The sequence below is a fragment of the Mastigoproctus giganteus genome, chromosome 6 (assembly GCF_048544385.1).
Source record: "Mastigoproctus giganteus isolate SK-2022 chromosome 6, ASM4854438v1, whole genome shotgun sequence".
In the NCBI taxonomy this organism is placed as follows: domain Eukaryota; kingdom Metazoa; phylum Arthropoda; class Arachnida; order Uropygi; family Thelyphonidae; genus Mastigoproctus; species Mastigoproctus giganteus.
In genome coordinates this window covers 198,737,189-198,749,587 of record NC_143580.1, presented here as the reverse complement: position 1 = coordinate 198,749,587, position 12,399 = coordinate 198,737,189, and the positions used below count along the sequence as shown (strand labels likewise).

The following is a 12,399-nucleotide window of genomic DNA, read 5'->3' as shown; positions in this document are numbered from 1 at the left end:
TTTTTTAACCCTAAACTTGTAATAATTATTTTTATAAAATATTATATTAGATGAATTAACTGAATAATTTTTAATATAGAAAAAATATGAAATCTGTTCTTTTCAAGAAAGTTTTACTCTGTTTTTTCCCGGCTTTTAGGAGGAATCGTAATATGCAGCCCGGTCAGTCTCCTTATGTAATGCAGATGCAAAGCATCAAAGTGTATCCTACAAAAATTCAAGGGCAGCTTATTAATGTCAGAAATGGTGTTGCATTTAATTTAGAACTAATATCATTAGATGGTGGGATTTTAAGGCTGAGAATAACTGAACACTTGTCCTTGAAACCACGATATGAACCAAAAGATGCCTTTGTTGCTGAACCTAAAGAAAGTAGGTAAGTAAATCGAAACATGGTACCTTGTACAGCATGCAAATTGAATGTTTATAAAGCATTATTCATTTTATTACTCAAAGCTTTCATTTGTATTAATTGTTCTATAAGTATATTGTAGTAAACTTTCAACACTACAACATTAATTAATACAATCTAAATAACTATTTAATTGCATTATTTAAATTATTTTACAACATGTTAGAACAAGAATGTGAGTCTGTCAATCTATTGCCATCAAAGTTATTCTTGTTTTCCTACCTCAGGTAATTTTACATCTCAGATTAATTGTTGGAAACAATATTAAATATCATTAAAAATGTGAATTTAAATTAGTACTTAACTGTATTGTTGAAATTTGGTAAAATTCAATGTGATACTTAACTACTTGAAATCTCTGAAACCAAACTTTGAACCAAAAGAAAAGAGGCCTTTGTTGCTGAACCTCAAGAAAGTTGGCAAGTAAATTGATTGCATTTGTAGAGAGGTGTTGCCACGAAACAGACTTAAAATTTGCTGTCCAATGAATAATGCTTTGTGGCATAGCGCGATCACTAAGATGTCATACCAGACCTTTTGTAGTTCTGAATAATAATCAGAGGTATCTTTGTTAAAGAGAATTGGATGTTTTGAATTGTAACAGGAACAACTGAAATGGAGAATTGATAATCAGAAAAAAATGTTTGGTTTCTGAGGCTTACTCAAGAAGTATTTTGTGGTAACTTGTTCCTTGTACAAGTAGAGCCAGTAAATTTTCCCACTGATAGAGGAAGAATAATTGGCTGTTCTGCTCAGAGCTGAAAGGCTACTTCACTGCTTATATAAGCTTTAAATTAAATTCTCTTACAAACGCACATATGCACACACTGTATCAATATATTCACCTTCTTCCTTCATATATGAAGGGAGAAGATGAATTCAAGTTTTTTTATTTATTTGCTCAAAAAAATTCAGTTGATGGGAAAAAAATTCTAGAGGAAGCAGGTAGAACTGGCATAAAAAGTCTCACCAGTTATGAAAAATTCAGTTGCAGAAAATAAATTTTTTAATGCAACAGAACAATCTTTTCTTGGATCAAGAAATATTATGTAAGTGGGTATGTGGTGTGTTGTACACCATTAAATATATATATTTTTGAAGAAAACAAGAATAAAGCAATTTCAGATAAAGGAGATTGTTTATTCTTCATTATTTTAACCAATCAGTTAGGGTGGATTTTCCACCCACATGCTAAAATCCACATTAAAGAATTCCATGTCCTATCTTAAAATGCTTAAAGCATTGGCGGTTATGGATTTTTTTCCCTTTTTTGTCTCTAACTTTAAAATATTGTAAAAATGACAGTGTGTATATATACAGGGTGATTCACTTACCAGTGCGACAAACTTGCAGGAGGTGTAGGGGGCACAAAGACGAATCAGAATCACATAGCATTGCAGGGTCCGAAGTGCCTTCGTCATGCGGTAGAGGGATCGCGTGAACAGCGATCCCACTGGAAGTTAGCATTTGCGAACCGTTTCTGTTGAAGAAACCAAGTAGCAAAAGTCCTCCGGAGTGGATAATCCGCAGGCTCCAATGATTGGACGCATTGCAGATGGTATGAACTCATTTGGTTTGTTGACAGTATCCTGCATACAGTGGATTGGGAAATACCCAATCGTTGGCCTATCGCTCGAGTACTCGTACTCGGATTGCCTTCTGCAAGATGTAGGACATTCTCCTCATTGTCTGGCGTCCTCGTCGTTCGCTCTCGATTCATGGTACCTCTCGTGAAACAACCAGTCTCACGTAACCTTCTGTGCACACGTGCGAAAATCGTATGATGAGGAGCACACCTGTGCGAGAAACGTTCCTGGTACAAGCGCAGAGCAGCGCGCTCATTACAGTCCGCAGCTCCATACGCGAGGTGCATGTCGGCCAGTTCAACGTTTGAATACTCGTCCATCCTACTGCCTCGGAAACCGGTTCGCAAATGCTGACTTCCAGCGGGATCGCTGTTCACGCGACCTGTTCAACGTCCTCTACCGCATGATGAAGGCATTTTGGACCCTGCAATGCTATGTGATTCAGATTCGTCTTTGTGCCCCCTACACCTCCTGCAAGTTTGTCGCACTGGTAGTGAATCACCCTGTGTATATATATATATTTTTTTTTTAATTTAATTTCACAATATAAGTGGTAAAAAAAGGCTTTTTTTTTCTTTTTTTTTTTTTCCTTCTTTTTCTTATATCAACTTCAAAAGTTGCATGAATATTTCTGAATTTTTTTTTTTTTTTGTTACTGGTTGTGAATTAATGTTACAACTACCTTAAATCATTAATTATTTATAAATTCATAAAATAACTTTTCTTTCTACCTCCATTTTTGCACTCTTCTAATCCCTTTACTAAAACAGTAATCTTGAAATAATGTGCAGTGCGCAGACAACCTTTTAACATGTTCGTTGCTTCCTCATTCAGACATGGCATCGGATTTTTAATCCACTTGAAGGGATTTTTAATCCACCATACTTTTGAACTTTTTTCTCCTAGTTTGACAGAATAAAATCTGGATATTTTTATCAAGCAATCTTTGCTAGAGGTTGATTAATTCAGTCATAGTGAGAAGAAAGCTCAAAAAATGTCTCTGCCCTTCTCAGTCTAGATTAACTCAATTGTGTGGTTTACAATCATTAGTAAAAATGGTAATTGAAAAATCCAGCAGCGAAAGTGTTGGCAAAAACCAAAATGAAAATTAAAATTTTTTTTCCTGATACTAAAGCATACTATTTCATTGCTTCAAGAATCATAAATGCTATGGGTTTTGTGTTTCTTATATGTTCATTTATTTCGGATGCCTCTCCTGATTGCATTGGCATTAGTAGAGGCATATGATTCAAGAAAGCAAGCTTATGCAGCATCAGCCAAAAAAAAAAACAAAAAAAAACAAACACTTCCACTTCACCCCTCCGTTCGTTCGAAATACCTGTCCAGCTGAGCCTTAAATTTATTTAGGCTATCAACTTCCACAACAAGGGATGGAAGTCTGTTCCACCAACCAACTACCTGCTGGATAAAGGCAAATTTCCGCACATCTATCCGACATCTGTCTTTCCTCAATCTGAATTTATGCCCTCTCAGGTGATTATTCTGAGCAAGAGGAAGAATCCCATTGCCATTGAGCATGCTCAAACCATTCAAGGCTTTATACACCTTTATCAGATCACCTCGCTGGTGCCTAGTCTCCAGAGACTGTAATTTGCAAAACTTAAGCCTTTCTTCATAAGAGCAACCCTTTGTTCCATTCACTAATCTTGTTGCCCTTCTCTGTACTCGTTCCAGCAGCTCTTCATCCTTCTTGAAATGGGACCTCCAGACCTGTATACAGTACTCAAGGTGTGGCCTGACCATTGCCTTATACAAGGGAATAATCACCTCCTTATCCCTGCTAGAAAAATTCCTGTATATCATTGATAAGACACCATGAGCTACTCTTGCAGCCCATCTGCACTGCTCAGAGAACTTCATATCTGCCTGCACAATTACCCCCAGGTCCTTATTATTCTCTACCACTGTCAGTGTAGTACCACAGAGTCGATATGTTGCTGTGGGGTTGCTGTTTCCCATATGTAGTATTTTACATTTGTCAATGTTAAACTTCATTTTCCACCTCTCAGCCCATCTGCTCAACTTTTCCAGATCCTGTTGCAGCAGCACAGCATCAGTAGTGTCCTTAACAACCCTGCCAACCTTTGTATCGTCTGCAAACTTGAACATTAAGCTTGATATACTATCATCAATATCATTTATAAATACAGAAAACAATAATGAACCCAACACTGAACCCTGAGAGACTCCACTAATAACATTAGTCCACGATGAGCAGTGTCCATTGATTACCACTCTCTGTCTTCTCGTCCTCAACCACCCCTTTATCCATAGCAGCAATTTGCCTCCAATTTGTATTTGTGGACAGGTTTTGCATTTGTGGACAGGTGTTGTCATTTTTGCTCTTGTTATTCTTGCAACTTCCTCTTCTCCTTAGTTCATGACAAAATGATTTTGGCTAATATGTATATGATCTTATCTTTTTTGCCATGTTTAATAAGGAATAGTTTGTTAAAGCATTCAGCATTGATTTAAGAATTTCTTATGGTAATTTATCAAAATATAGTATTTAATAAGCATGTCTTTGTACTGAAAATTGTTATACTGTGAAACTATTCCTAATTCCTTCCTAATTATTCTCTAAGTGGTAAATAAAATGTGTAAATAATGGGACATATATCTGAAATTATTCTACTTTCTCCAGGAATATTAGTACAGGCATACCTCACTAATACAGCGGGTAGATTCCAGACCACCGCTGTAAAGCGAATCATAGCCTTTTTTTTCACTTGCCAATGCATATAAAAGCCTAAAAACATTTGCACTATCATTTATTGCGTGCAATAGTCCCAGGTCTAAAAAAAAAGATGCAAAAGTAAAAATAATAAATTTAAAAAATTCTACAGTACTGTATTGCTAACCTTAATGTATTTTTGTCCATTGCTTATGGTGACTGACGAATGAACATTTTAGAAGAAGTAATTACGGAAGGAAGGCTGAAGGAGATAGTGGAACTTCATCATCTGAGCCTTTAATTAATCTTATTCTCTTTGCTAGGGGAGCACCTTGTCTTGATATTGTGATGGTTGTTGAATGGTAGAGCTACTTGCTGTTGAAGGTTGGGGTGTCTGTGGCACTTTCTTAAAATAAGGCAACAAATAAGTTTGCCTCATTGACTGATGCTTCCTTTTGTGAAGGATTTCTCTGTAGCATGCTATACCATTTGATAGTATTTTACCCACTGTAGAACTTCTTTGAAAATTGGTGTCAGTCCTCTCAAAGCCTGCCACTACGGTATCAAGTAAGCCAATGTAGTGTTCTAAATCCTTCGTTGTCATTTCAGCAATACTCACTGGTTCTTCGTCAGGAGTAGATTCCATCTCAAGACTTAACCTTCTTTTCTCATCTACCAAAAGCCAGTCCTCATCCGTTAAAGGCTGATCATGAGATGCCAGCAATTCAGTCACATCTTCAGGCTCCAGTTCCAGTTCTCTTGCCATTTCCACCACGTTTGCAGTCACTTCCTCCACTGAAGTCTCGAACCCTTCAACGTCATCCATGTGGATGGGAATTAACTTCTTCCAAACCCCTTTTAATGTTTATATTTTCGCCTATTCCCATGAATCATGGATGTTCTTAATGGCATCTAGAATGGTTAAATCCTTTCCAGAAGGCTTTCAATTTATTTTGCCTAGGCCCATCAGAGGCATCACTATCTAAGGCAGCTATAGCCTTAACAAATGTCTATCTTAAATAATAGGACTTGAAAGCAGCAATTACTCCTTGATCCATGGGCTGCAGAATAGATGTTGTGTTAGCAATCAGGAAAACAACATTAATCTCCTTGTACATCTTCATCAGAGCTTTTGGGTGACCAGGTGCATTGTCAGTAATATCTTGAAAGGAATTTTTTTTACTAAGCAGTAGGCCTTAACAGTGGGCTTAAAATATTCTCTAAACCACGTAAACAGATCTGTTGTCATCCAGGCTTTGTTGTTCAATTTATAATACAGGCAGGCTAGCTTTAGCATAAGTCTTGAGGGCCTAGGATTTTCAGAATGGTAGATGAGCATTGGCTTCAACTTGCAGTCACCAGCTGCATTAGCCCCTAACAACAGTCACCAGGCATTGACTTCTTCTCTCTAATATGAAAGTCCTAGGTGGCATCTTCTTCCAATATAGGGCTGTTTCTTCGACATTGAAAATCTGCTGCTTAGTGTAGCCACCTTCATTAATTACGTTAGCTAGCTTATCTGGATAGCTTTCTGCAGCTTCTACATCAGCACTAGCTGCTTCACCTTACACTTTTATGTTGTGGAGATGTCTTTTCTTAAACCTCATAAACCAACCTCTGCTAGCTTCAAACCTCTTTTCTGCATCTGCCTCGCCTCTCTCAGCCTTCATAGAAGAGTTAAGGCCTTGCTCTGGATTAGGCCTTGGCTTAACGGAATGTTGTGGCTGGTTTGATCTTCTATCCAGACCGCTAAAACTTTCTCCATCATCAACAATAAGGCTGTCTTGCTTTCTTATCACTTTTGTGTTCACTGGAGTGGCACTTTCAATTTCTTTCAAGAACTTCTCCTTTGAGTTCACCACTGTGTTACTTGTTTGGCATGCCAAACCTAGCTTACGGCCTATCTCGGCGTTCGACGTGCCTTTCTCACTAAGCTTAATCATTTCTAGGATTTGATTTAAAGTAAGAAGCTTGCGACTCTTCTTTTCACTAGCATTACACTTAGGGGTCATTGTACTGTAATTAATAATAACAATAACACAAGTAAAAAGTTTGAAAAATTTTGAAAGAATATGACACTGAGATACGAAGTGCACAAATGCTGTAAACAGACTAAGTGCGGGTAACAAAATGGTGCCGGACGACTCGCTCGATTCAGCTCGGAGTCAGCTGATGTGCATGTCACCGCCAAAAACCCCCTTAAGAGCAAGGCAAGTGCCGAAAATAATAAACATGAATATAATTGAAAAGCACTGTATTAGCAAAGTGCTCTAAAGTGAAGTGCCTTAAAGCAAGGCACACTTGTATATAGATAACATATTTTGTTAGCCAAAGTGCAACAAGCATGTTTTAGAATTGCATATATACAGCCACAAGGAAGTGGTAACAGCAGTCAGTTAAGCACAAACACTAATTACTAAAGTTTTTATTTCATTTTGTGGAGATTACATAAATAATTTGCCAATTTTTAGCCATATTTCATACACTGTGCTATTATTAGTGTTGGTTCATTTAACTATTTGCATGCCCACACATATATAAGGTCTTTTCTGCAACAGCGACTTTTGATGACATTTGATATTGAGAACTTTCAAAAATTCAAGGAAGATTGAATTATATAGGCTAGCTAGTGATGTCATTTTACCTGAAAACACTCCATACTTCTTACTATTACATTTTGCTTGTGTGATAATATTAAACCCACATACTTGTTAAGCCACAGTATCTCTTCTTCCCCCCACCCCCCAACAATTGAAATTTCATCACAGTTGGGCTTGGTTTTATAGTGTACTTGATGCATAATTTCAGCAGAGTTGTTTTTTTTTTTTTTTTTTATTAATTAGCCAGTAAAAGGAATTTTTTTCCTTCAACTTTAAAATTGATGGTAATATTGTTTTATAATAGTTTGTCTTAAAAAACTCTAATTTTGCTTATAATATCCATATTTATTTAACTTTCAGTATAGAAGTAATTTCAAGAGATGATGAAAGCATAAGTCTTAGGTTTGGAGAGAATAAAGCTGTTCTGAATGCTAATCCATTTAGATTAGATGTTTATGCTGGAGATCAACTAGTTGCAGTTGCAAATGCTAGAGGATTGATGCGATTTGAGCATTATAGGCTAAAAGATAAACCGTAAGTGATGTGTTAAGTATCTGCTAATAAAGAAGTAATCTTTCAGCTAATGCCCTCATTGTTGACTACTATAACAACTAACTGTATTCAAGCTTTTATGAAATGTCAGTTTTATTTATTTTTTTTTCCCTGTAACTTTTTTTTTTTTTTTTTAAGAAATTGTTTTCCTTTCCTTTAGAGAAAGATATTTGAATTTATTGTACATGTACACTTTTATAATAGTGGAAAAAATTGTTTGCATTACATTTTGCTGAAACAGAAAGAAAAAAAAAAAAAAAAAGAAATTTCTTATCTGAAAGTAACTTTCATTTTCTGCCATTAGATGTTATTGTTAGGCATCATTGCCCTTATGGTTAGTCCACTGTCATGATTGCTCTTTTTCTGTACCTAAGTTTGAATTCTCTTGGGACTAGAAAAATTTTGTATACTTTTTCATACTGCAGCCAAGATAGTCTTTAACTGAGGGGTGCTTGGTTTTTTAATCAGAAAACTTTATTATTATTTATTATTTTTTTTTTTTTCAAAAGAGGCAGAATGGTCATAGAATACATGTTTTGCTGATATAATTTTAAGCAGCTCAAACTGGGCTTTGTCTTGTTGGTCTCTCTCTGTGATGGAACCTGTGGTACTTTGGAAGCTCTGTTATTATTTCTTTTTTTTATTATTCTGTAATTAACATAAAGTTAAAATTAGATTACAGATATACTCTTCATCCCTCATCTTTTATTTTGCTCATTATCCAGATCTGATGGTATTAAAAGAAAATCAATTTATACAGTGTGTTAATTCAGATGATACTGTTAAATGTAAAAAAAAAATCAATTTGTAAGTGAGGAGAGACTGTTCTGTTTATTTTCTTCTATTAAAATAAAATATGAACATTTTATTATGTAATGAATCGTCATGTTTTTTTTTCCTATCCTAGAAAGCATGCAGGTCGGGAAGAAAGTGATGGAAATCAAGTAAGTATATTTTTAATGTGGAGATTGAAGAGCATTCTTGAATAAAGCTTCAGTGAATATGAAAATAAGAACACTTCTCTGTGTATTTGACAATAAAAATTTATTAAATTAGACCAGTTAATTTAAATTTCATATCAGAATTGATATTGCAAGTAATGGACCAAAAATAAGTCCTGAAAGGGTCAACATTTTAATTTGAAATTTAAGTAGTTGCCTGAATTTAATAAATCTGTATTATTATTATTATTAGCCATATGGTGCAAGGAAGCCTGAGACTTTTGCTGCACCAGCCAGGAAAAAAAAAAAATTTCTGAGTTACCCTGAGAGAGAGAGAGAGAGAGAGAGAGAGAGAGAGAGAGAGAGAGAGAGAGAGAGAGAGAGAGAGAGAAGAATGATGATATCCAGCTCAGGACCCTAGGTGTGCCAAGCCCATACTCACCAGATGTGAGCCCCTAAATAGCTAAGCATCCTTTCTAAGGATTATTATTTTATCTATCAACGCGCATCTTTGTGCCTGCATTATTCCTGACCTGTAAATACAAACGAACTGTTCTAGAGTTCCAGTGCAAACAAATACAAAAGAATACATTCCATTATATACAATTTTAATCATACATAAACTATTTAAGTAATCATTACTATATTATTTGCCCATATATGCATAGAATTGTTTATAGTTCATGAAAATTCTTTTTGGTGGTAATTCTCAGATTTTTTTGTCCTCCCCACCATGGAAATGTGAAATGATTTTGTGTACTCCAGAATAATTTTTCTAACAGTGTTTAGTACAAAGGCTGTGTTAACCCTGCAATGCTCACACAGGATTAGACAGATCCGTCTCCAAAGTTAGTTTTTTTTTTTTTTTTTATGTGAACCCCAAACACGAGAGGTATTAGAATCTATAGTACTTAGTACCGTGCTTGGGTTGGAGATTGAGAAGACGAAAGAAGATATTTGTTGACATTGGACTTGAACTGCTGTAGATTGTAATTTTCAGGAAATACGTATGAAGGAAGGTTGTTCCAGAAAACAGCAGTTGAATGAATAAATGAGGAAGATAAAAAGTTGGTTCTGTGGGTTTGAAGTTGGACAGTAAATGGATGTTGGCTGGTGGCGGCACGTGTTCGGACTATTTTGAAAGAGAGAGCGGGAATTATAGAAGCCAATTCAGAAGAACAGTGCCCATGGAAGTATCTGTAGAAGAGGCATGCAGCAGAAACAGTGCGTCTATGAGAAAGCGCGTGGAGAGACTCTGTCAGAGATGAATCATTAATTAACCTAACTGCTCTCTTCTGAATGGAATCAAGAAGCCTGAGAGAGGTTTTGGGGGCACCACCCCAGATGTGGGAACAATATTCCATGGCAGGGCGGATTTGCGATTTATACAGAGTGAGCAGCTGTTTGAAAGAAAAGTAACGCCGAGAGCGAAAGAGAAAACCAAGTTTTTTAGATGCAGAGGAAGCAATATTTGTAATGTGCTTGTGCCAAGAGAGATTAGAAGTCAGGGTAATCCCCAAAAGAGATATATCATTTTGCCTAGAAATCGGAGTGTCACTAAAGATAAGCATAGGAGCAGAAGAATCCTTTTTGCGAGATATAAGACAAGACTGAGTTTTAGAAGGGTTGAAATCAACTAAGTTGTCTTTGCCCCACTGGAGAATTACCTGAAGATCGGCATTTAAGGAATTGGCAGCAGATTTTCTAGAACTTGAAGCTGATTGAGCAGGACAAGGTTTCTCAAAATGGAAAGTTGAATGCAATGTGCTATCATCGGCAGAACCATGGATAGGATTTCCAGTCAATGGAAGAAGGTCATTGATATACAAGAAGAAAAGAGTGGGGGAAAGAACTGAACCTTGGAGGACACCGGCATTAGTGGAGAAGTTAGAAGACAGAGAGCCATCACCCTCAGTGAGCAATCAGAGAGAAAACTGGATAACCAATTACAAAAAAAGTTGGCAAACCATAAGATGGAAGCTTGTTTAAAAGACCTTTATGCCAAACATGATCGAAAGCCCTTGAAATGTCAAGAGCAACTGCTTGTATTTCACCTAACTTTTCCATTGAATTAGTCCATAAATGGGTAATATAAGCCAGAATATCACCAGTGGATCGACACTGACGGAATCCATACTGGCGATCGTTGTTCAGACGGAAGGCTTCTAGGTAGTTTAAGAGTTGGCAGTTAATTGATTTCTCCATTACATTAGAAAGAGTAGAAGTAATTGGATGGGAGGGATTTCTCACCCTTTTTAGGAACTGGCTGGATATGAGCAAATTTCCAAGCAGAAGGAAAAACACCTTTGGAATAAGAAAGTGAAAAAAGGTGGCAAAGAACAGGAGTAAGTTTAGGAGCACAGGTTTTGAGAACAAGTGGAGAAATACCATCGGGGCCTGGAGCTTTCTTAGCATAAAGTTTCATCAAAATCATTTTGACGGAAGACCACAGGAGGCATTGAATGGAGCGTGTTGGGAATGGTGGGAGGTGTTTTACCAAGATCATTAATACATGAGTTGGAAGAAAAAGGGGATGCTAGCAAGTCCGCTTTATCCTTGACTGAAGTGACAACAGAACCATCTAGTTTGGACAGAGGTGGGAGCAGAGATGGGCAAAAGTTGCGGCCAATAGCTTTGGCAAGAGACCAGAATACTCGGCTACCATTAGGGCAACAAGCAAGTTTTCTACTCTTAGCCTGTTCAAACTCTAGCTTGGACTGATTAATAACTGCTTTACAATTGTTGCGAGCTTTGGTGTAGGCAGAAAATGAAACTGAAGAATTAGAAACAAGCCAATTACGATATGCAACATTCTTCTCTTGGACAGCCTTAGCACATTTATTGGAAAACCAAGGTTTAGATAAAGGACGAGATTTTAAAGTGGAGTGTGGGATAAAGGATTCCATTCCTGAAAGAATAATTTCACTGACACGATCTGAGCAAACGTTGACATCTGAAGTTTTGAAACAGTAATCAGACCAAGGAAAAGAAGAAAAGAAGTCTCGCAGGTCATCCCATTTTGCATTCTTGTAATGCCAAACAATGAAGTTGGGAATAGCCATGAGATAAAGGTTCCATTGGAGAAGAGACAATCACCAAGTTGTGATCTGAAGTGCCTAAAGGACTTCTCACTTTGACCTTGTACTTAGAAGGGTTGTTTGTGAGAAAAAGATCAAGCGTATTGGCTGTATGATTAGGATTGTCCGGTATTCTTGTAGGTAAATGAACGATCTGTGCTAGGTCATTAGTAATTGCAAAAGCCTCAGCATCTCGACCTGCTGGGTCGGTGTGACCAGAAAACGGAAGCCAGCTGGAGTTGTGAACATTAAAATCACCAAGGAAAATTACCTCACTGTTAGGAAAGTTGGACTGGAGAAAGTCAAGTTGCAAAGAGAGGAAGTCAAAGAGTTCCAAGTGATTAGTGGAGTTGGGAGAATGGTAGAGACAACAGATGAATTTGACACAATGAGGTAGAGAGATTTTAAGCCAGAGAAGATCAAAGAGAGGAGATTCCAAATTGCCAAGTCTCTGATGGGGAATATCAGAACGGACATATGCACAAGTACCACCTTTGAGGCGAAAGGAATCATACAGCAAATAATTTGGACATCTG

General features: G+C 36.8%; 1 protein-coding gene across 1 annotated transcript in view; it reads left to right on the top strand.

Moving 5' to 3' along the window:
- Positions 1–12,399, top strand: part of GCS2alpha (glucosidase 2 subunit alpha) — a 139,492-nt gene that overhangs the window by 57,986 nt on the left and 69,107 nt on the right. The window contains exons 3-5 of the mRNA XM_090376660.1: positions 140–376; positions 7,654–7,827; positions 8,753–8,789. Of these exons, the coding sequence (XP_090232786.1) occupies positions 140–376; positions 7,654–7,827; positions 8,753–8,789 (448 nt within the window). The remainder of the gene's footprint in view (positions 1–139; positions 377–7,653; positions 7,828–8,752; positions 8,790–12,399) is intronic.